At 39.8% G+C, this 24,689-nt stretch overlaps 1 protein-coding gene across 1 annotated transcript; it reads left to right on the forward strand.

Annotated features, from left to right (window-relative positions):
• Positions 1 to 1,397: 1,397 nt before the first annotated feature.
• On the forward strand, positions 1,398 to 23,716 carry LOC127474805 (vitellogenin-2-like). Its single transcript, XM_051796112.1, has 35 exons — positions 1,398 to 1,467; positions 1,581 to 1,601; positions 1,707 to 1,858; positions 3,218 to 3,469; positions 4,033 to 4,194; positions 4,278 to 4,426; positions 4,994 to 5,144; positions 5,259 to 5,416; positions 5,507 to 5,672; positions 6,483 to 6,608; positions 6,956 to 7,174; positions 8,153 to 8,370; positions 8,528 to 8,625; positions 8,940 to 9,064; positions 9,170 to 9,271; positions 9,927 to 10,046; positions 10,131 to 10,320; positions 11,130 to 11,223; positions 11,335 to 11,520; positions 12,063 to 12,207; positions 12,327 to 12,549; positions 12,640 to 12,815; positions 13,204 to 13,824; positions 14,218 to 14,268; positions 15,140 to 15,229; positions 16,278 to 16,490; positions 16,587 to 16,729; positions 17,117 to 17,255; positions 17,766 to 17,901; positions 18,332 to 18,518; positions 18,843 to 18,934; positions 20,027 to 20,124; positions 20,865 to 21,024; positions 22,444 to 22,605; positions 23,428 to 23,716. The coding sequence occupies exons 1-35, from the start codon at positions 1,398 to 1,400 to the stop codon at positions 23,544 to 23,546; spliced, it is 5,514 nt and encodes a 1,837-aa protein (XP_051652072.1). The 3' UTR covers positions 23,547 to 23,716.
• The last annotated feature ends 973 nt before the right edge of the window (positions 23,717 to 24,689 follow it).

The following is a 24,689-nucleotide window of genomic DNA, read 5'->3' on the forward strand; positions in this document are numbered from 1 at the left end:
ATCCCACATGGAATCTGTTTGAAAAAGTCAAGACTTGTGGAACTGACAACCTGGGAACAGCAGTTGCTAATGGGAGACTGTAGAAACTGCTACAATAGAAAATAAGCGTTCATTTCTAGTTGTTTAAGTGATGTTTGCTATAAAGCTTGCTCTTGTGGTTAACCTTAACAGGTAAAGTAGGAGTAGAAATAAAGTGTCTGATTACCCAGTATGTCGTAGATATTGAGTTTGAATTGGATTCATGGGTTTTGTATGACTTAAAGCCCGCAGTTTGTGTTGCCTGAATTTATTCACCCAGAAACATCCTCCAACTCAGAAGTCTGTGCATTTTGCTTGCCTTTTTTGTTGATCCAGATGCCACCCAGCTCAATTTGGGAGGTTGTGTAACTTATTTGGGGGATTGACCAGACTCATTCTTCCCTTTCTGTGATTATCAATCTATTACCATACTCAAAAAGGCCAAGTGTGTTTTGTGCACCTCTGCTTGCCTCTGTGGCCCTGACGTTTCTAGAACTGAACACTTCTGTGAATGTACTCCTGGGCTGTCACTGTAAATTGATGATGAAACTGGCTGCCAGCCTACATCAGTTCAGATACTTCGGCTGCATTTTGTGTTTAACTCCTTAGGAAATGCAAAGTTCTAACTGACCTGCACTCCCACTCCCCCTACTTCTCTGGGAAGAGTCTCTGTGGCTTTTAACTGTTCAGATTTGGCTGTCATTTACCTTGAAAGATAAAATATTTACTGATGGCTTATGAAATCTTTGTTCATTTAAAAAATATTCCTGGTCAGTGTGACCAGAGCTGAAAGGACATACTGGTCCTCTCATTTATTTAAATGAATATATGCATTCCATATGTTGGGGTTTTCAGTAGAATGTTAAATGTGCTTTGGTGCACAGAGAAATATAATAGCAAGGGACTACCTGTCCTCGTCTCCTGTCCAGAGGGGTGTCTGTAAACCAATGCTGAGGGAAGAGGAAGAACACTGTTAATGTGTTCTGGGATACTGACTCTGTTAATTGGGCCGCTATCATCTAGATATCAGTTTGGGTCACATGCCAGGTCAGCATAACCTGGGCAAAATCAAGCTAATCTGTGGCAGACCAAATGCAAGCACACAGCTGTGACTCAACCTAGGAATTAAGTAATGTGTTTATTGTAAATTCATTGTAAATGACCTAGTAAAACTTATTAGGATAAGTAGAAGCTTTTAAACAGTTCTGCAAAGGGCTTATGAGATAATCAGTGAGATGCCAAGGTATGACTTCCATTATTCTGTCTGAAGAGAAAGTATGATTGCAAAATGAAAGTGTTTACATAAACTGATAAAAAACTTGAGAATTCAGCAGAACGCAGCCACGTGTTCCTGAGCTTTCTTCCATAAAAGTCTCACCATGTCTGGCAGAGCCTCATTCGCCTTCACTATGAGGGGAGTCGTATTTTTACTAGCGCTCACCCTTGTAGGTAAGGCTACATATCTCTTCTTCACCTTTCTTTCCCAAAATTTCCTTCAGTTCTGTGGCAGTGTTGGATCTAGATTGAACATTACTTATCTGCTTTTCCATCTCTTTTTACAGGTAGCCAGAAGTTTGACTTTGGTAAGTAAATTTCCTTCTATAACCTTTTTTCCCTGACTTTGCTGTTATTTCTCTTTATTAGAACATGCTTGCAAGTGTTGTGAAAATGGCTATTATTTCCCACAGACCCTGGATTCAGTAGTAGGAAGAGCTACTTGTACAGTTATGAAGGCTGGGTGTTGAATGGGCTTCAAGAAAAGAATTTAGCCAAAGCTGGCGTACGCCTGAGCAGCAAAGTAGAGATCAGTGGGCTATCAGAAAACACTTACCTCCTCAAGGTACTGCGTCTTCTTTCAAATGTGCCATGCAACATTAAACTAAAATCACAGCTGTAATTGTACCTGGCTAATCTGGGGTGTAGGAAAGCAGCAGAAAACACAAGCGGAGACTTACCACTGTAGATGTCAGAGAATGATCTGCAAGCTACGATTTCAGAAGTGAGGAGACACTGGTGTCAGTTGTGGAAGTTGCTTGTAGCAGGTGTTCCTCGAGACTTTGCATCAGAAATACAGCTGGCAGGGATTCTGTTAGAGAATGGCTGTTTCTAACTCAAGACATTTAAGCCTGCTCAGAGTTTAAGATTTGATTCTAGTCTCAGCACACATTTCCAGCTCCTGTGGGAAGCCAGGACTTGGGTGTATAAAATCATTTTCATGAAGGTAAATGATAAACATAGACTTAAAACGTGATAAGAGCTAAAGATAAAAAGTGTTATAAGAGTAAAAAATGAAAGCAATCCAAAAGGAGTATGTAACAATATTTAGTGTCTGAATAGTGCAGTAAAAGATCTGGACATGTGAAATCATGCCTTGCTGACATCAACAGTGATAGGACCTGATTCATACAAAATAGGTATGTTTCGGAAGAATACTTTTGTCTGTTTAATTCAGTCAAAAATCAGAGCTTCTTTTTCAGGCATTGAATTCAGTGACAGAGCTCTCACTGGTTATAGTTGAGCTGTAGATCTCTCAAAATTATGGGCTAGGTATTGTATTACACACTACAGTCTTCATCCTGAAATTTTTATGTGTGTGCACTAGGCTGTGCTCTGAGGCACCTGAACTGGCAGTAACTTTGCCAAAGTTACTGAAATTGCTTCTTATTTATGTTCTATCTCAGTGTGTATAAATATATTGTTCATTATTAAAATATTTGGGTTGATTTAAGCAATTCACAAATATGAATCAAATATAGTGACTCGTTTGGTAAAAGAAAAACTGTATGGGGATATGATGTAAACTTTTTAAATGCTAAATTTTACCTAAAGCAGAATATTTATTTTAAGGCTGAAAAAAGGGAGATTTTTATTTCAATTTTTTTAAATTACATTTTTAATCATCCTTTTTCCCTATAAAGTTAATGCAAGTAAAATGTTTCAATGTCCCTGAAAGACAATAGCAATATGTTAACTGCTTCTGTAAGATAAAATAGCACTGCTCAACCCCCAGGTTTTGCACTGGTTTTACAATGGTTTAAGGAAGGGACAAAAGAATAAACTTCTGTATGACTATCTAAGCATATATTTGGAAGGAAAAAGAATCTAACTAGTGGTTATGTTGATTTCTTCCAATTTATTTGCATATTTAGTATCAAAGTAATTTTATTCTCCTAAGTGTCTTTTCTGAATTTCCTCCCAGATCCGCCCTCCACAATTTGAGGAATACAATGGCATCTGGCCCAGAGACTCATTCACTCGATCTTCCAAAATCACCCAGATGGTTTCCTCATGCTTTACCCAGCCCTTCAAGTTTGAATACAATAGTGGACGGGTTGGAAACATTTATGGCCCGGAAGACTGTCCCAATACTTGCATTAACATAGTGAGAGGAATACTGAACATGATACAGATAACCATTAAAAAGTCACAGAATGTGTATGAATTGCAAGAGGTTTGTTTTTTTCCATTCTAGAACTACTTTAATGAAGGGTTGTGTTCTCTTTAATTATTCTTCCTTTGAGTTTTTGTTTATTTGCAGCTACTTTCGAATGTTCATAGTAAGAAAAAGATGATTTTCATTCATATAGAGGAAAATGTGTGCATATGCGTTGAACAAATTAACTGTGCTGAATTTTTTCTAAGACATCTCTCTTTAAGTCTTAACATGCAACCCTTTGGAGAAAAGAGAATTATTAGCTGTGAATTTATTTGTTATATGGCTTCCCTGATACAACTACTTGACCCATTTTATTTGTTAATTGTTGATATTAATTAATTGATTACTTTTTAATTTTAAACTCCATCCCCTGACTGAGTATTGTTCACGTGCCAATATTTTAGTTCAATAGGAATAATTGTGTGCAATGGCAACAGCTTTCAAAACATAATTAAGACTGTTCAGTAAGTACTAACCCTCATATTATGCATTTAGAATCTTCATTCAGTAAAACTTCTTCTCACACAGTGAAACTTTGATACAATTGGGAAGTCTCATTATCTGTGTTCATCTGCCAGGCTGGAATTGGAGGTGTTTGCCATACAAGGTACATCATCCAGGAAGACAGGAAGAACAGCCGGGTCTCTGTTACCAAAACCATAGACCAAAATAACTGCCAGGAAAAAGTGGTGAAGAGTGTTGGAATGGCTTACATCTATCCTTGTCCTGTTGACATGATGGTATGTGAGATGTGACAAGATCTTCCTAGTTACAAGCACGGCCATTCTGTACCCATTCACTCTTTGTTCTCTGCCTCCCACAGAAAGAAAGACTCGTAAAAGGGACTGCAGCTTTCTCCTACAAACTGAAGCAGTCAGACAGTGGTACCCTGATCACGGAGGTGGTGTCTCAGCAGGTGTATCAGTTCTCACCACTCAGTGAACCTACTGGTGTTGCTGTCATGGAAGCAAGGTAGGTGGAACATGGGCTTATTTCACAGAGTGAGAATAATTATAGGTTCTATCACTCCCTTTCTCTCCCAATTGAAGTGAAATGAGAATTGAGCTCCATAGGAGTTGGATAAAGGTCTGAGTACTCACTCTTGGGATTTCCACAGTCCTTAAAGTTCAGCAAACCATTCTTTATTTGTACTCTGGTCAAGCTGGCACTACAACTACATGGGAGAAAAGCTGTTTTTCTTGCTTATACCGTAAGAATGTAACTTTACTGTTCTGCTTGTCTTGAAAAAGGGGTAATTGATAGTGTCAGGAGGAAGATGGTGCACATAGAAATAACATCATTCATTACACTGTGTCGGTAGCTCTCACGCAGAAGACGGAAATTTCACTTCTTGGAAACAATTCCATTGTAGATAACTCTAATACCATTTTGTTTCAGATGGAAGGCTTTATTCATTAGCAAAAGGTTTTACTGTGACAAGAAAAATTATTAAGGAGTAAAACTGATACCATCACAGTATCACTGAAGCAACAAGAAAAGAGCTAATGCCTTTCTCCCATGACACTTGTCTCTCGACAGACAACAACTCACCTTGCTTGAAGTGAGAAGTGAACGGGGCAGCTCCCCGGACCTTTCCATGCAGAGCTATGGAGGCCTGCGTTACCAGTTCCCAGCAGAATTGCCACAGATGCCATTGCAGCTAATCAAGATGAAAAACCCTGAGCAACGGGTATTTTTAGGCCTTCAAACTGATTTCCTAATAATAAAAAACTCCAAAATAATAATTATCATAAATTCTAAATAATGTAATTATGTAAGCCCTCTCTCTTGTGTTTTGTAACAGATAGTTGAAATACTGCAACACATAGTCCTGAATAACCAACAAGATTTCCATGATGATCTTCCATACCGATTCCTGGAACTTGTCCAGCTCTGCCGGATAGCAAGTGCTAACGTGCTGGAGTCCACCTGGAGACAATGTTCAGATAAACCCCGCTATAGGTACTTCATTGTATCAACTCGTAAGAAACTTTTCTGGCTTTGGAGAATTGAGAGTGAAAATCAAGGAATTTTTTTTGCTTCTACTTGCAGGCGATGGCTGCTGAGTGCAGTTTCTGCAACAGGCACCACAGAAGCACTCAAATTCATTAAGAGCAGAATCCGCAATGATGACCTTAACCACCTTCAAGCTCTTCTAAGTGTTTCCTTTGCTCTCCATTTAACCAAAGCTGATGAACACACTGTTCCAATAGCAGCAGTGAGTAGATCTACGTGAATCCTTCCTGTCTGATAACAAAAGGAATGATAATTGATGACATCCTTTGATTATTAAGCACATTAGAGACTGGATTCTCCTCTCGTATACACTAATTTTGTGCAAATGTTGACCTGTGAGTTTCTTTTGGCATTACATTTATGAGAGGAGAGTTCAGTCCTCTGTCTTCATTTCCCCGCATTAATATAAAGCCCGTTTTGGTTTGCTGGGATCACATGGCATGCCTTCTACAGACAAAACTTTGTCCACTTCAATTTCCTACTTCTGAAACAAATGGTCATTTGTGTGTTATGTCACTTGGACAGCTCTTTTAATTGTGAACTGTCCCTACAAACAGGAAAGTGCTGCAAGTGAAAGTATTTGTGCCAGCATCAAATATGTTGACACTATAATGAATCATTTATTCTGAACAGGATTTTTGCTGTCTCTAGTCTATATTCTCCTTCTTAATGAGGAAAAGAGGATATGAGAATGCATTATTAACATAACTGAGTTGCACACTTCTCTAAGGATATTCCATTTTTGCAGTGATGTGTATCCATAATCTTTGTGTTTTGAGTGTCATGTTCAGTTGAGGGACAATGTAAGCTTATATACACATATATATTGAAACTAGCAGGGAATTAAGCTCCAAAGTGAAACTTCCAAACAAAATGTCTACAAGCTACTTTAATTTGTTTGGATACAACAATAATTATTCTGAAATTGATCCCCTCAGATCTGATGAGTTTCCTGCTCTGAAAGCTTTGTGAAGCACTGTATTAAATAACAAATTTTTTTTTTTCCTCATAGGATTTAGTGACCAGTTCTCGAATCCAGAAAAGTCCCCTACTTCAACAAGTTGCTAGCTTGGCATACAGTTCTGTAGTCAATAGATACTGTTCTCAGACCTCAGCTTGTCCTAAAGAAGCTCTCCAGGTGGGTGGCTTTTTTTCAGGTTTTTTTTTTAATAGCTTAGTAATGCTTATTTTATTACCTTAATTCTATTAAGATACAGTATCAAAATGGCAATTGGACATGCACATACACATTTCGTAAGTCTCCTTCAGAACCAAGGCAATTAATTGTTTTATTAATGTAGATACTGCTTCAGCGTTGAAAACAAAATTTTCACATTGCAAGGGTAAAATCCTGAGAGAAGCCACCACTGAGTGATTTTATTAAAACCAGTTGCTTTATTGTGATAGGGTTTTCAGTGGGTAAGGGGAACACTGTGGACAATCTGTACATTAGGAAGAGAAGATTGAACTATGCTTTGTCTATAGCCCATCCACGACCTGGCAGATGAAGCGATCAGCAGGGGCCGTGAAGACAAAATGAAATTAGCTCTGAAGTGCATTGGCAACATGGGAGATCCAGCCAGCATCAAGCGCATCCTGAAGTTCCTTCCCATATTTTCATCCAGTGCTCCTGATATCCCCATCCACATTCAGATTGATGCCATAATGGCCTTGAGAAAAATAGCTTGGAAAGACTCCAAAACTGTAAGTAGGATCTAGTAGCTTTTCTTTACTTAGTGAATTAGACAATATATACTGTAAGCGTAATGAATTTAATGGTATCATGTATGTGGATTCAGCATGTTTTAAAAAAAAAAAAGATTATTTTTAAGAAAAATATTTTACAATTTTATATTCAGCTGATATTTTCTGCTAAGGTGTAATGATTATTAGTCAGTAGGAAGTTTCCAGAAGAATATTAGCAGTATTGCTTTCATCATCTGTCATAACCAATTAAGTCCTGTGTTAGTTATATTTAGTGGACATTTAGCCGCCTAAAAGTCAGCCATATAATTTAAACTGCCTCTGTAGTAAGGAGGAGAGAGAGAGAGACTTTCTGTTAAACTCCTAGACAAAATATCAGCATTGCTCTGCCTCTTTTAGACCCCTTCCTTAAGGTTGGATGAGTCACTACTGACCCCCTACTGAAGTTGCTTTCACAGTAAGTGTAGGCAAGACTCCTGCCTTTCAGATGGTTTAGGTTTAAGACCTCTATGAGAAACAATTCACTCAGACTGTCTTTGGCAAACTGATGAAGCTCCTCTTTTAAAACTGGTCTAAAACAGTGAAGCATGCTTACTTATTCAGTGGAGTTACTCCAAAGAATGAATCTGTCTTATTATCTACAGTTGTTTCTTCCAAAGTTATTCACTAATCTTTGAAGGGCAGTAATGCACAATGCAATGCTGATGTCTTTTTGACTGTGGTGAGTTGGCTCAATACACTGATAGATGGACATTTATTTCAGATTCAGTGCCAGGTCTTCTCCATGATGCTGTTGAACCATGGCCCCTTCAGTTGTCTGAATAAAATGATGTGGAACCATGCAGTAAAAAAGATCAGGAAACCTTTCTGCAGGGATAATGACACCCTGTCTCACATTTCTTGTGGCTTAGGTGTGGACTGAGTTTGCAAAATTGTCTCAATTATTTGGTAATTCCAGACACTGTTTTCTCTCTGCAGGTGCAGGGATATCTCATCCAGATCCTTGCAGATCAGTCGCTTCCCCCTGAGGTGCGCATGATGGCTTGTGCCGTTATCTTTGAGACAAGACCTGCCCTTCCTTTGATAACAACGATAGCCAATGTGGTGATGAAGGAGAGCAATTTGCAAGTGGCAAGTTTCGTGTATGCCCACATGAAGGCTTTGGCAAAAAGCAGGTTGCCGTACACGTACAACATGTGAGTAGAGACAGGAGCAAAGCAGGTGATCTTCTGCAAATGAGTACTGTTACATTCTTTTTGGTGAGCACTGCATGTGCTGATAACTGAAGACAGTTTATATACTGATGGGGTGCAGCTTGTTTCTGGATATTATTACCTTTCTCATTTTGTTTAGATCTTCAGCTTGCAATATCGCCCTTAAGATGCTGGCCCCCAGATTGGACAGGCTGAGCTATCGGTATAGCAAGGTGATACGTGTTGGTGCTTACTTCGGTGAGTAAAAGTGTTTCAGGGACCAGGAAACTTTCACTTCAGAAATCCATTCTTAAGAGATATTAAATCCTTTGGAGAAATAAGGCATTCTCCATTTCAATGAGAAATTAAATTAAATATGAGGGTCGCATGTTTAAAAGTGCATGTGTAGCCATATAATAATTTCTGACTAAACAAGATTTATGTAATGATATATCTTACATATCATTACATAGTGTATGATATATCAGTGGAAAAATCTGCAGAAATATGATCTTGAATGACAAGCAGAATGGTTAGAAAGAAGACGTGTCTCTTGTTTACTTCTACCGTAGATAACTATAAAGTTGGTGCTGCTGGAGACATCTTTATTATGAACAGCCCAGGAACAATGTTCCCATCAGCAATAATTTCCAAGCTGATGGCATATTCTGCAGGGTCAGTGGCTGATTTGGCAGAGGTAAATATTTGCCTAAATCAATGATAAAACAAAATTAAAACTGATGACAAAGTGTCACCTCTGTAAGTATGTTTCAGACTGCTCCTTCTCATGCTGTTTTGGTAGGCTGGTGTCCGTGTGGAAGGCCTCACAGATGTCATCATGAAACGAAATATCCCATTTGCTGAATATCCCACATACAAAAAGATAAAGGAGATTGGAAAAGCTGTAAGTATTTTCACTAATGCAACGTGTGGGTTATATAAGGGGGTATTTAGTGAAACTTCTTGTACTAGTGAGGCTGTCTCAGAAGATAAATTACTCTCCTAGCAGTCAGCTCAAGTATTTCTGTGAAGGGGAGATATGCAGTGGGTCATCAGGGGACATCTGCCATGGCTGAAATAGCTTCTACCAGTTCTTTCTCAGGCTCTGCCTCCTCCCCACCTCACAGATGGCTGCAGAAGGAGCACGGGAGGCGAGGGAAGTGGCAGGCATTGCAGCGTGGTGTGTCACATGCCTGGCAGGCTTCCTACTCCCTCCCTTCATCTATCTAACCTAGTTTACAGGAATATACCTTTGTCTTGAAGAGAAAAGATTATTTTTTTTTGCTGGTTTTTTCCAACTAGGTTTAGTGGTATTAATGGTCTAGAGCTTCTGTGTAAGTGTTATTGCATTGGAATACCAAACACTAGACTGGAGCCTATTCATGGGCATCTCAATGGCAGGAGAAAGTCTGAATTAGTGCCACCATGCTATTTATGATCAAAAATTTTTCGATGGAAAATGGCAGCTTGGCCAGTGATGGGTCTGGTCACCTTGCTGAATTACCATTTGTAAAGCGTTGCATTAAGAAACTTTGCTTGTTTCTTTATCTGTTCATCAGCTGTTGGGATGGAAGGAGCTGCCAACAGAAACTCCCTTGATATCAGCCTACTTGAAACTCTTTGGCCAAGAGCTGGCCTACATCAACATCAATAAGGAAGTCCTACAACAGGCTGTGAAGGTACCAGACACCCTTACTTCTCTTTGCAATATTTGACACCATTGTACTTTCATATCCTAACCTTGGATGTCTGTTTTATTGCAGACTGTGCTAGAACCTGCTGACAGGAACACAGTGCTGAAGAGACTCATTAGCCAAATCCACAGTGGCATTACAGGACAATGGACACAACCAGTGTGGCTGGGAGAGCTGCGATACATCGTGTCTACCTGCACCGGTCTGCCACTGGAGTACGGATCATACACGGCTGCTCTGGCCCGGGCAGCGGTCAGCAGTGAGTTGGGCAGTGGGAGATCCAGCTGTGTGTGTGGTGGGAGCAGGTGCTGCACTGCGGGGTCAGGCTGCCCCCTCGGGAGGGGACCCTGACAGACTGGAGCGGATGGCCCAACAGAAGTGTGATGAAATTCGACAAAGGCAATGCAAAGTCCTTCACATCTGGGATGGAGTAACTCTTGCGAGTGTATAGGCTGGGCATCACCCAGACAGAAAGCAGCTTTGCAGAAAAGGACCAGGAAGGCCAGCAGAAGCTGGTACAGTAAACCAGCAGTGTGCTCTTGTGGTGATGAAGGCCAACTGCATCGCTGGCTGCAGAAGCAAGAGTAAAGCTAGCATGACAATGATTTGCACATTTGAGACTGCATCTGGAGTACAATGTCCAGTTTTGTGTCCACAGTACAAGAAAAATATTCACACTTGATGTGAGGAAAGATTAGAGAGCAAGAGTTGTTTAGCCTGGTTGTCCTTCATCCACTCTGTCTTCCGACTCCCCACATTTCCAAAATTTTAGTGTTATAGTAATTATCAGACTTTTGATTTGGGTCAGTTCTTCATTTTTTTAGTATATTTTTATTTCCATTTTCAATACATTGCATCAGAACCTTTGTCTACATAATGATCTTTCTGTATATTTTCAGTATTTTTCAGACTCATAAAAGATCTCATTTACCCCAAAGTCTGTCTTGTTTACCAGTCTTATTTGTTGTACTAGCAAAAATATTACCTTGTACTGAAAACTGTCATTTGCTTACGTTCAAATCCATTCTTTCGCTTTTACCATGTTTAAATGTACTCTTGCATTTGCAGTTGATGGAAAGATAACCCCCCCTTTAACTGGAGATTTTAGACCTTCACAGTTGCTTGAATCCACTGTGCAGATTCGATCTGACATAAACCCAAGGTATGGGAGGTTTCTAAGACTTTACATATGAAGGAGGCTTTAGGAGAAGGCAGAGTCACACGTGTAAAAAGAGTACCTTTCTTGCATCTGACTGCTTCACTCTTGTTTCAGCTTGTATGTACAGACAGTTGCAACAATGGGTGTCAACACAGAATACTTCCAACATGCTGTTGAAATTCAAGGCAAGGTCCTGACAAGAGTGCCAATGAAGTTTGACACCAAGATAGATATGAAACTGAAAAATATTAAGATTGAAACAGATCCATGTCATGAGGAAACTGAAATAGTGGTTGGAAGGTATGGTAGCTTTACTTCAGAATACTTCATATTGCTGAAACCTGATGAAGTTCACCAATCACTGACCTCCTACAGGGGTTTCTAGATAGGCAGAGTGACTCTTCAATGTGTAGTGGAACCTCTGGTATGAAGTGCAAGGAAGAAAAATAGGGGAGCTAAAAATCAAAAGATACCTAAACTATTTAGCAGCTTAATTTTTACTTTAATTTGTTTATTATTTTGTGTTCTTACTATTTTTCCATTATTTTATTGTCCTTTAAGGATTTTAATTTTTATGTTTGAATGATTTTTTTTTTAATTTCCAAAAAGTTAAAATTTAAATTTATCCAGATTTTGAAAGCTTCACGTGATATAAGGAAATTACATTTGTCATGAACTCTTACTTGTTTTCAATAATATTTATATTTATTAATTCATATATAATCCCTATGTTTAAATGACAGATCTCTGTGCTGTCTTGTAATACTGACAGGGACATATTTAATTTAACCCAAAGACAAGAGGTCAAAATAATTCACCATTTTTTGCACATATCTCAACAGACATAAAGCTTTTGCTGTATCAAGAAATATAGGAGAACTAGGTGTTGAAAAGAGAACCTCAATTCTCCCAGGGGATGCTTCATTAAATATTGTGGAAGAACCTTTCAAACCATCAGAGAGAGCTTCCAGTGAAGGTTTCACAAAGGTAACCTATTGCTTTTTGCTTATATGGTAATATTTACCCTCTCTGTAATGCGTGTCTGTAGTTTTATTCTCACCTATGACATACTCTCGGTGGTATTCACACACTCATCTCTAATGCAGCAAGAAGCCGACAGCATGGCAAGGAAACATGCTGATAGCTCTCAAGAGGATCTTCGCCATGTCACAGGAAGAAAAACCCATAAACGAGACATTTGTGTCAAAATGCATCACCTTGGTTGTCAGCTCTGCTTTTCCAGAAGGTCACGAGATGCCAGTTTCCTAAAAAATACATATTTGCACAGATTAATTGGAGAACACGAAGCTAAAATAGTCTTGATCCCAGGTAAAATGCTGAGCATGAGCCTTGTCATCTTAGGTTTTTCAGAGCTATTTGAAGCAGTATAACCTTCTAATGTGTGCAATTGGTGTGTAGTTGAAACAGATGCTGATATTGACAAAATTCAGCTGGAGATTCAAGCAGGATCCCGAGTGGCTTCCAAAATAATTCAAGAGGTAAACTCAGAGTCTAAGGAAGAAGATGAACCATCTCTATATAAGGACATTCAAGCTAAACTGAAGAAAATTCTAGGCATTGAAAATGTGTTCAAGGCAAGTGACTTTGAAAATTAGAGTGGGGAACATTTTCCCCTAAATGAAGCCAAGAATTTGAAGTTCAGTGTGGAAAGATGGCATGGGAAAGAAAGGGTGAGGCTGGTTTGAAAGGTGCCAGTGCTAGGCCTGTCAGTCAGTGCTACCTCTGGAGGGATTGATTCCTTGGGGTGCAGCCAGCTAAGTCTTCTGTGCTGAGCTAGATTTCAGCTTGGCAGAGTGGATCAAAGGGAGTTCTGCAGATTCTTCAGTGAGTGAGGCAGGGAGGTGGTTGTTCCTTGAAAGGCTGATGTGAGAAGCTTGTCTGACACCCTCAGAGGTTTTACTTTGTAAATACAGAACCAGCTGTATCCTCTCTCTTACACTTCTCTATGAACTGTTTTTGCAGGTTGCAAATAAAACACGACACCAGAAGAAGCGACCTTCAAAGAAAGAAAACGTTGTGCTAAGAGAGCTTGGGACAGACCCCGATGCAAAACGTCCCTTCAGCTCATCTTCTGCCTCCTCAGCTGCCTCCTCTTCCTCATCATCTGCCGTTTCTCCTGATCATAAAAAGGCTGTGGATGAAGATGAGAATGATCAAGAAAAGCAAGATACAAGCAGCAAGAGCAGCAGTAGTGGTAGAATTAGCAAGAGCAGCAGCAGCAAGAGCAGCAGCAGCAGCAGCAAGAGCAGCAGCAGCAGCAGCAAGAGCAGCAGCAGCAGCAGCAAGAGCAGCAGCAGCAGCAGCAGTAGCAGCAAGAGCAGCAGTAACAGTAGGAGCGGTAGCAGGAGCAGCAGCAGGAGCAGTAGCAGCAGCAGTAGCAGCAGGAGCAGCAGGAGCAGTAGCAGCAGCAGTAGCAGCAGGAGCAGCAAGAGCAGCAGTAGCAGCAGTCATCATAGCCATGGGCATCACTCAAGGCATCTGAATGGCAGCAGTAGCAGCAGCGAGTCATTGAGCCGCTATAGCCATGGGCATCATTCAGGACATTGGGATGGCGACAGCAGCAGCATATATTCCAAAATATGGGTAACTTTGTGTTTCTGAATCACATTCCTGATGGTGGTCGGTTTCGTGTGACAAATCAGGAAATTATGAATTGACACAGTAAATTTCAGCAATATAAAATTGCAAAATTTGTTCTGCAAACACATCTGCAATCATTGGCTCAGATGACTACTTCAAAGCATCTCAAAAGTTTCCACAAGTTTGTTGAAACTTTTGTTATAGGCAAGGAACTATTTTTTTAACAGTTTATTGTCCATATATTCATCTTGAATTATGTGCTTGTGGCTAAACCTACAGACCTATGTATGAAGGATTATTAGTATTATTTAATTTCCAGTGCTCAAATTTCAATATAATTGCAGCATTTCTTTTCATTTGAAATTTTTAATCTTCTTGTTTTTATCATTTTCAAAGGAAGTTCATGAGATTTACCAGTACCGCTTTAAATCAGCACATAGACAAGAGGTGAGTTTTTCTTTCCTCAGTAAAAGAATTGTGGAAACTGCCATGAGTCAAATGGAGAACTTTAAAGGCAACTTATTATCTTTGTTGAGGAAAATTACAGTACTGATAACATTAGAGCCACGGTGGTTCTTCTGATATGCGTAAAGATGGAGAGCTATGTGCCTCATTGTGTTGTGCACGACACCATTTGTGGCTCTGCAAAGGAGATGAAAAGCCTCTACCAAAGCAATATGAGGGACTGGAGCTGCCCACTTTGGAGGAACAAAGATCCTACCATCAAATGATTAGACTGGCTTTGATCGTTTGGTTTCTTGGGTTGGAATCACTGCTGATATACACCAGGATGATGATGTGGACAAACACAGGAGGATACCTTATTTTATTTTGGTTTAGCAGATTCTTACTGCAGCATGAGCCTGCCAGGAGCAGTGTACTTGATATTAGTGCTCCTCAAAAAGTAAAATTTCAACTGTGTGTGTCCATTCAGATGATCCTTTCCATCCAGTTGTCAGGTCCATTCAATGTGTCCTCCAGTTGATAAGACCCTTGCAGGAGTTCTGGTCTGTCATATTGAATTGAGAGGCTGGTTTCCTTTGACTTGCTTTGGTCCATTATTTTTTCATACAGGGATTTCTCATCTAAACACACTCCTTATTTGTTTCTTCTGAGGCATCAGATATATTTGGGCAAACAATATTTTGCAGAGCTAGATCACACGTACTAAGCAGGACAAAGCCTACTGCAAGTCATTGAGCTGCTCAGGGTTGAAACACAAATTTACCAACACCAAGTGCCATGACAGTTCAACACTGCCTAGTGCATTTCTTCAAGCATGCTTTTGAGTTAAGCATGTTGTGTTTTTTTCTTACAGTTCCCAAAAACAGAACTCCCAACTGACCGACTTAGCAGCTCGTACTCTTCTACCAGATCCAGTCGTGCCTCATCTAGACCTGCTTCCCGGGTTAGTTGCATCATTTTTAGGGGTTTTTGATAGCTTGGAAGAATGGCATGTGGCCACACACTTGCAGTAATTCTATATCTAAGTTAATGGGAAGGGAGAAATGCCAACCTCTCAAGTCTCAAGTATCAGCCAAGAGTGAGACACGCCCCATAATTCCCACACACACGTTCCTCTGCAGTGAGGATCCTTCTTACTTGCGTTGCGACCCTTCCCTCATGGGAATCCCACCCGACAGATGCCTGCAGAGACTCATCTTGCGAGCTCTGCAACCAGGAGGGAGGTTGAGGTGCTGCAATGCCAGTGTAAGGACATTGGTGGTGGCAGCTGAGGCTCAGAGTAGTCTCACCAAAAGGCCTGCTCCAGAGGGGACGTCTGCACTCCTCACCACCACCCAGTCGGATGTGCACAGGCTTGCTAATAATGGAGTGAAGGTATCAAAGGTCATAGCACGTTTAAGGCCCTGCTCCAAGGGAGGAGGTTCTTCATGTTGAAGGCAATATCCTGGATTATATTCTGTGCTGGGTTGCTGTGCAAACACAAAACCTGCCCACCCTACAGAATTCACAGCTGAAATGTGAGGTGAAAGCCAACAGACCACCCAGACAGATAAACAGGAGGAGTGCAGCTGGGGGATGTTATTACTGTGACAGAGTGATGCATAAAACTGACAGTTGATGCTGTTCAAATTGAACCACTTTTATTCACAGGCTGGTTATTAACAATGAAGCCCAAATCATATAGTCATTACTCTATTTTAATCCCATGAGTATTTCCATGGTATCAGCTGTAGCTGAGGAAACGGCACAAATTTTGGATCTTATAAACACAGTGGTAAAGTCCATCTGTGCATGCAGAGGCACGTGCACATTAAAGACATATGCATGAGATTTTGTAGGCATGTATATATGGGTGGTACATATGATGGTATATATTTGTGGTTCAGTTATTTATTTTTCATTTATCCATCTCAATCTTGCATCTAAAATGTTCCACATGATAACTCTTTTATAGTTATATTCTTTGCGTACTTTCTCCCCCTTCTTCTTAGCCTAAGTTTTTGGGAGATGTTAAAACACCAGTATTAGCTGTTTTTCTTCATGGCATCCATAACGATAAGAAGATAGGAGGCCTCCAGCTCGTGATATATGCTGTTATTGACTCCATCAGGCCCCAGATGCAGGTATTTGTGTCAAACCTCACAGACTCAAGCAAGTGGAAGCTCTGTGCTGATGCTTCAGTCCTCAATGCTCACAAGGCAGTGGTAAGACTCAAAAATAGTTATATACAGCTGTATGCATCACAGGAAAACCATGGTCCATGCATTAAAAAATGGATCATTTATCTCTCTCCATTACAGGCTTACTTGAAATGGGGAGAGAATTGCCAGGACTACAAGATTTCAACTGAGCTGGTGACTGGGCGGTTTGCTGCCCACCCTGCTGTACAAGTGAAACTTGAGTGGCCTAAAGTTCCTTCCAGTGTGAGATCCATAGCTGAATGGTGAGGCTTTAGTCCTTAGTGACACTCATTCACAGTATTGGTCAACTGGGAAAAATCAGCATCCACACATGAGATTCTAGTAGCTAAAATACTGGCTAATATTTTAGTCTCAGATCTGTCCAAGTACTGCCTTTGGACATAAAAGCTGAGTGGCATTACTTCCTATTTTAATGTACAGTAATTCTTCATAATGGATGTAATTACTGAAAACTGAGGAACAGATCCTTCCTTTCACTGAACAGTAAAGCAGAGAGTGGGTGTGAGCCTAACGAGTCATCCTGAAGACTATTATGCTACTTACACAGAGGTGTGAGACAACCTGGTTGGGATGTGTGCAGCTTTTTACTTCTCCATTTCACCAAGTCTTTCTGATTTGAACTTTTGAAGGTTTTACAAGTTCATCCCTGGGGCTGCACTTATGCTGGGGTTCTCTGAAAAAACAGACAAGAATCCTTCTCGACAAGCCAGAGTGATCGTGGCTCTAACTTCTCCAAGGACATGTGATGTTGTTATCAAGCTTCCTGATGTAATTATGAAATATTTTTGTCACTCTCCTATTTATTCCTAGTAAAAAGTGTAAGTGTTGCACTTTAATTACAGTGGGTCAATTCTGAGAAAAAAAAATTAAGTAAGCATCACTTTGGGTGCAAATGATGAAAACAACTTTTATTTATTTTCAGCCTTTTGATAGTACATAGAAGGATATTCATATGGTGCTTCTATTCACAGAGAGAGACATGGGTACTCATAATTACTACAGTTTCCATCTGTAGTAGCCCATAAATGTTCACCTCCTCACCTTTGAAAGGGAGTAATTAATTTTCTCCCAAATAATACCTGAATGATTTCTCTCACACCATGAGAGAAAACTAAGTAAAAGCAAAAACCTCGTGGGCAATGAGACAGATGAGTGGTGTTCACATAAAGTCTTCGCAACCAAAGTAGAAGAAATAGAAATCAAATTCCAAACAGGAGAAAAATCTTAGCTGTTGGTTGGCACAGTGTATTTTGAATGTGCTTTTGAATTCCTTTTCAGATTATCCTCTATGAAAAAGCCATGAGGCTTCCCCTGTCACTTCCTGTAGGTCCAAGGATACCAGCCTCAGAGCTGCAGCCTCCCATCTGGAATGTCTTTGCTGAAGCTCCCTCTGCAGTGCTCCAGAATTTGAAAGGTTGGGCTCAGAAGCATGACAACCTCAGTGTCACAATTTACTTGAGCATCTTCTGAATTTTTGCTGGCATTATTTATCTCCAATTAATTAGGAAATGTTCTGTAAGAAAGTGAGGACGGTTCAACTGGGAGAAAATATTGTGCATGTAGTACAGAAATCATCAGCATTTCAAGGATCAAGATACCAATTCTTTGAATTGATAACATTTAAAGTTTCTGGCAATTATTTTTTATTAGATAGAGGAGTATATTTTCCATGCCCTTTTAATAATTTATGGGTGCTTAGTAGCCAAAAGCCCCTGTAAACCATACAAAAATATCACATAGTGGAAAAAATATAAAGCTAAAATAACATGGCACTAAAAATAAAACATGACTTAATGGCTTTCTCTAATGGAAAAGCAAATACTCACTGGCATTTTTTTTACCAGCTCAGTGCTCAGTTTCCTACAACCAGATCACAACCTTTAATGAAGTTCAGTTTAACTACACGATGCCAGCAAACTGCTACCACATCTTGGCTCAGGATTGCAGCTCTGACCTTAAGTTCCTGGTGATGATGAGGAATGCTGAAGAAGCTGTGAATCTAAAAGCAATCAACATCAAGCTTGGCATTCAGTAAGTAACTCCTGCCAGATGCTGGGAGCATGAGTGACCATCGTCCACATTGAACACGAGAGGAGCTTCTATCTGAGCTTCACTGCAACAGTTAGCAGCCCACGGGATTTCAGTGTTCGCCTTATTTACTTTCCATGCACGTTGAATGCGATGCTGATGCTGTTATCCCTCATCATAGGTGACAAGAATACCCTGATGTAATTTAAGTGGTTGAAATAAGCTTATGCTGTGATCAGTGATATTTAGTGAGCAGGAAAATGCCAGTGCCACTGCATGTGTGTGAATGGGGCACAAACAGGGTATGAACACTCTTCTCCTTAACAGTGACATTGATATGCGTCCTGCAAACGGACGGGTGAAGCTGCTGGTAGACGGAGTTGAAAGCCCCATGACAAATGTTTCATACACATCTGCTGGTAAGTGATGCAGCATATCTTGTTTAATTTTCCCATATGTTTTAGGAGAAAGAAAAAAAGAGAGTCTATGAAACAGATTTTATCAGTTTTTTATCAGTTTGTATTTACTGTTTCCTTGGTTTTAAGGTTAATATTTAAGAACATGTATTTTACTCACTTGCATAGGAACTTTTAGGAAGATTGATTAGGGTGTGAAGCTCTTGATGTGGCCAAAGTAAGGAAGATATAACTAACATGAAGATCCCTGCTTTTTGTACATCACTGCAGCTCCTACTGAAGTTCCAAATTTGGAAAGTGTTTTGGTTATGGTGTAAATCTTGCTTGGTTAAAACTTTTTGAAGTAGAGCTTTTCTAAAATTCACCACATGTGACTTGTATACCAGTGTTTTTTCCCAATTTGATTTGTAGGTATAAATTTGGCTTGCATTCTGAAATTTGCTATGAATAGATATGAAGAACTAGTAAAACCGCCTGCTTGATTCTCTCAGAGCTGGAATAGTTTTTCTGTGAAAGGTACGGGAAGACCCTGTTGCATCCTGTGCTGTGCAGTCAGGAGCTATATTCAGTGTGGGTATTCCCTGCCTGCAGAGCTGTAGTATATGGGTCAGGCTAAATCTTGCTGAAATTGGGTTAACATGCGCCACTGCTGAGCTCTGTCCTATTTGTTATATACTTGGAAAGTGATAATTGTGCTAGAAATGGCTCCAGTGACAGTCTTGGTGTTCTTTGTATTTCCATACTCCACTATAGTGCACTCATGGTCTTGTTTATCTGCGCAACTACACAGATGCTATGGACAGCTCTGAAATAATTTCTAGATATAAATATGAATATGTTAATAACCCAAAGAAAAATGAATAAATCTTTGATCATTAAAATTGTCTTCCAACCCTTTACAAACACCTGTTTTCTATATATAAATATTTCTAGGGTGCTTTGTTGTGTGTTTTGTTTCTTGAATAGAACAACTGAGGAATTTTGAAGAAAAAAACATTTTAGAAACATGACAGTTGCTTTTTTTCTTTCTTAAAGAGGCTCAGTTTGGTCTGGTTTTGGTTTTGTTTTGCTTTGTTTTATTTTGTTTTCTTCTAGGTGCTTCTCTGTGGATCCACAGTGAAAATCAAGGGCTTGTACTTCTCGCCCCAGCCTATGGCATTGATAAATTGTACTTTGATGGATACACATTCAGGGTATCACTCTTCCTCTTCATAAGCTTGGGTGTTGAGAAATTTCCATAGGATTCCCTTAAATCTCATGAGTGCATGAGTGCAAGAGTGTACAGTGGCAAAGGCAACTCTGTGCAGGGCCCAAAAAACCCCATCAGGATGATGCTACAGGATTGCACAGTCCTGCTCCTTGTTCCTCAGCGTGAGAAATGAGAATCCTTCACAAACAAAAATACCTTGTTCTTGCAGTACAGGGTGCGTTGGGAAGCGGGTCTGTGAGCGTACATGTGCTGAGTCATCAGTGCCTTTGCAAGAAAAATGAGTTTTCCTCTCTTCTCCGCTGTTCTTACAACTGTATAATTCTTCAAAACAGCAGAAGTGTACCCATTCTTTTTAGATAAACGAATGCTTTAAAATCTGCACTAAAAATAATATGAAACGGGAATGTAAGAGATTGGTAAACCCTACTGTGTCTATCTCCTATACTATCAAAACATCCAGACAAAAACTTCAGCATATTAGGAGTCTAGAGCATTAATAATGTTCTAGATTGGCTCAGTATGTTTTAAAGACTGTAGCAATGATGCTGCACCCCCACAGGAGTTTGGAATATGACTGTCAGACTCTTTTGAATTCTTACCAAGAAGATTTTAAATGTTTGTTCATTAACTTATACTGGAAGGGACCTACATAGCAAAAATCTGCTCTGTAGGTATTACTTTTTTTTTAACTTGAAGTGCTTTTGACTTTTTTTTTCCACAAAGATTCAAGTTGCTTTATGGATGGCAGGGAAAATGTGTGGAATATGTGGAAAATATGATGCTGAATGTGAAGAGGAATTTCGGATGCCCAACGGATATGTAGCTAAAAATGCAGTGAGCTTTGGGCATTCTTGGATTTTGGAAGAAAAGCCTTGTAGAGGAGGTATGCAAGTTCTAATAAATTTAATATAATATTACTGCAGTTGTTTAGAAAATGCAGAATCTGTTCAGAAAATTTTAAATCTGTATACATTCTGGAAATAAAAAGCATACTAAAAAAATCATTATGAAGTTATACATTAAGTATTAAAATTACCTGCCAGTTGAGAAAGAAATAGGAAATCACAGGCTAAACAAGCCAAAATATGCAAGTTAGTTGAAACTAAATAACCAAGTGAAAACAAAATATTTCGGTTTTTGAGTGTTTTAGTTTCAGTTTTGAAGTGTTTTAGAAGATGATCAGAAAAAAAAAAAAGCAAAAGGGTAAATTCACACAGAATGCTTTGATTTAAGCACAACAATGTTTTGCAGACATCAATTTTCAGCAACTGATCCATCAAAAAATTGAATGTGGGTTAGTAGTTGTTACCATGGCTGGCCACCTGATTTTTGAACCAGTGCAACCTGTCAAGTAAAGCATTCAAGTACATGAGCAGTTCCAGGGACTTTTGAAACAACAAAACTATATTTTAAGTGTTTCAGTAGGTTAGGATCTTATGGTGTGTGATGCTCTCAGCTGAGGTGATGATGCAACATTGTACCATAGTGCTCAAGGAGAACGGGAACATTGCATTTGTAGAGACTTGTCCTGGTGGAAAGGACTTCCTCAGTTCCTGGAAATGGCTTGTACATATTTAGCTGTGCATTAACTGTTATTCTTCTATATCTTTGTCATGAAAACTGGGCATCAAACTTGCTTTACATGGATATAGAGTGCACATGCATGTACACAATGCTATTCCCATGGTTGGTAATGACCGCATACTGTGTTTCCATTAAATATACAGCAGAAAGTGCTGGAATTTTAGAGCATAAAAATTATAGTTAGGAATAAGTTGTGATCTGTTTAGCTTCTCACTTGTAACTGTTTATCCTGAGAATCCAAAATAAGGTCAATATTACTGGTTAGTAGCAATGACTTTTGCATTCTCTCTCCAGCAATTTTGTGTCTGAATCACAGTGGTAATAATGTAATTCTTTAGTGATTAATTTTATTTGTTCAGAAATCTCCCCTTTAGTTCTGCTGCTGAATATTCAACATTTTTAAACGTGGTTTGATGGCTATTCAGTAAGCCAGTTTACTTCGAAAAATGTTTCTTAGAAAGTGCATCAGACTATGTTTCTACATCCTGATCTAGAAACAGACCGGTTGCATTTGAAATTAACTTTCCATGACTCCATATCTTATCAGCCGATTTGAAAGGTTTGTCAGCCGGTAAAGCTGCTTCATTTATGACCAAAGCACAGTTTTCACAGAGGGAAGTTGTTTGCAAATTGTCAGTGTTGGCAGATGGGTCCTTCTGGGGAGATCTGGAGCTTCTGAGTGTAATCACATAACCTATCACCCGTGACTGTGTTCCAGTCTGCAAACTGCGACGCTCATTTGTGAAGCTTGAGAAGACAGTTCAACTTGCAGGTGTGGAGTCCAAGTGCTATTCCACAGAGCCAGTGCTGCGCTGTATGAAAGGATGCTCTGCCACCAAGACTACTCCAGTCAGTGTTGGCTTCCACTGTCTCCCTGCTGGTAAGTCAACAGAAATCCTACTGAATAGGAGCTGAACAAAAGTGTAAATAGATTGTGACTTGAGTCAGTTATTCTACTTCAAAAATATGAATAATCTAACATAACCACAGGTAGGGATGGACTTACTGCCTTATTGACTTTTTTTATTAATATGTAAACATTCCTTCAGCAAGAGAGATTATTTTCTATTGTAAATTTAAAATCTAAATTACAACTTAAAATCTAAACTAAACTCCCCTCCGTGGTGCTTGAAGCTCAGAAGATAAGGGCAGGATAACAGCACAGTCAACATTGTGATTCAGCTGAAAAACTGTGAGGACTGAGCCACATATGACCGTGTGCAGCACCCTGAAACAGGGATACTTGCCTTGTATTTTTTATATATCACTGCCTTTGGATGTGATCCTATTTCAGTGAGCTAATTTAGGCACTAAAAGGGCAGATGTGGACAGGATCCTTGTACACAGGTGCAGTGATATAGGAGGACATAGTTTTTATTGTATATCATAGTTCATAAGAGATTAGATAAGGTAGATATAGATTATATAGATCATAGAATTATGTCTGTTTTTTCTTAAAGACCCTTATACCCTTTCCTAAATGTATCATTAGAAAATTCTACATAGAAGTAGTAGCTTTCAAGGTAGAATTCTCTTATTGATGAACATCTCTGTGTGACTTCAACAAATACAAATATGTAAGTCAGTGAGGAGCAGCCAAGCCTGCTGTAATTAATGATTAGTGCACGGCAAATGTGCATGGTACTTTGCAGAACTACTTCTGCTGTGTACTGTTTGCTTTTCATTTCTTGTTCCCTATCAGATTCAGCTACCAGCCTGACAGACAAACAGACGAAGTTTGACCAGAAGTCAGAGGATATGCAGGACACTGTTGATGCACACATAGCATGTTCTTGTGAGGACGAAGACTGCAGTGCGTGAAGCTGTACATTGCAGCATGGGAAAAAACAGAAACACTTTCATGTTTTTATTATATGGTGTAAAAAGCCTCAGCTAAAGGAATAATAGAGACACTAAATTGTTTGAGGATGTGTGGAATCTTCTCAAGTAATTTAAAGTATTAAACTTAATTATTGTAGAAACTGTTATGATTGCCCATAAATATCTGATTTCATAATAAATCCATGCATGGAAAAAATTACGAAGGCTTCCTTATTTCACTGGTCATGGAAAGAGGAGGTCTGCATAGGTTCTTCTCACCCCACATTTTGTAGACTTCTTGAGTTTGTGACCATCTTCTGGGTATCAGGCACGTGTGTGTGTCAGGCCCCACTGAGAATCTGGGTTGTGTAGCTGTGGTACCAGGCTTCTGCTTGTTCCCCCAGTGCTTTTTTGCCTGGTGCTGGGATCCTGTGCGTTCGGAGCAGGAACTGATCACCTCTGTGTGAGGCACTCCCTGCAGCAGCCGTGCAGCTGCGATGCTTTGCAATAGCTACACGGTGGGCCAGTGCTGCTGCAGGGAGCAGCAGGGTCAGGGAATAAAGCCTGAATGTCATGCCCCTGGGCAAGACTGGTCTGTGGGAGCCACAATCAAGTTATGTTTCTGGTGCGGAAGCTAGGGTGAATCAGGAGTCTTTGACCACGACAGGGTGGTGTTACCCAAGCACACCTCCTGCCAAAGAGTCTGAAGCAGAGTCAGACCTCTGCACTTTGGGTGAGATGCCCCAGCCACTGTGCCCAGCATGAGTCCTTGCTGAAGCCACCATCAGCAGGTGGGCTCTGCCTCCTGCCCACCTGCCACAGGTCTGTGTGGGCATGGTCAGGAACATGCTCATCTGCCCTGAGCACTGGAGCCCAAAGGATTCCAGCAGATCTGGAAGATGTTTTCTACTTGCCCCTAAGGCTGTGCTTGCAGGCTGAGTATGCACGCTGGGTGAATGTGTTTTTGAAAACACTTGAGAACATTCTGTAAAAATTGTGGGTTTTTTGCTTTCTCTGGCAACTTTGGTACATTCAATGGATGCGCATATATAAGTTTTATTGTTTGGATATGAGTTTTATAGTTCAGAAAGGTAAAGTTCTTAGTACCAAAAGAAGCATGTGTGAAAGGTCTAACTATACAGT

The sequence above is a fragment of the Manacus candei genome, unplaced genomic scaffold (genome assembly GCF_025592945.1).
Source record: "Manacus candei isolate 608988 ecotype Guabito, Panama unplaced genomic scaffold, ASM2559294v1 h1tg000044l, whole genome shotgun sequence".
Classification (NCBI taxonomy): domain Eukaryota; kingdom Metazoa; phylum Chordata; class Aves; order Passeriformes; family Pipridae; genus Manacus; species Manacus candei.

Bases quoted from the DNA above. Each gene is read 5' to 3' on its own strand.
- LOC127474805 (XM_051796112.1), top strand. From the start codon at position 1,398: ATGTCTGGCAGAGCCTCATTCGCCTTCACTATGAGGGGAGTCGTATTT. The intron at 10,321-11,129 runs GTGAGTTGGGCA...TTGCATTTGCAG, and splicing joins GGCCCGGGCAGCGGTCAGCA to TTGATGGAAAGATAACCCCC. The intron at 15,230-16,277 runs GTTAGTTGCATC...CCTTCTTCTTAG, and splicing joins CATCTAGACCTGCTTCCCGG to CCTAAGTTTTTGGGAGATGT.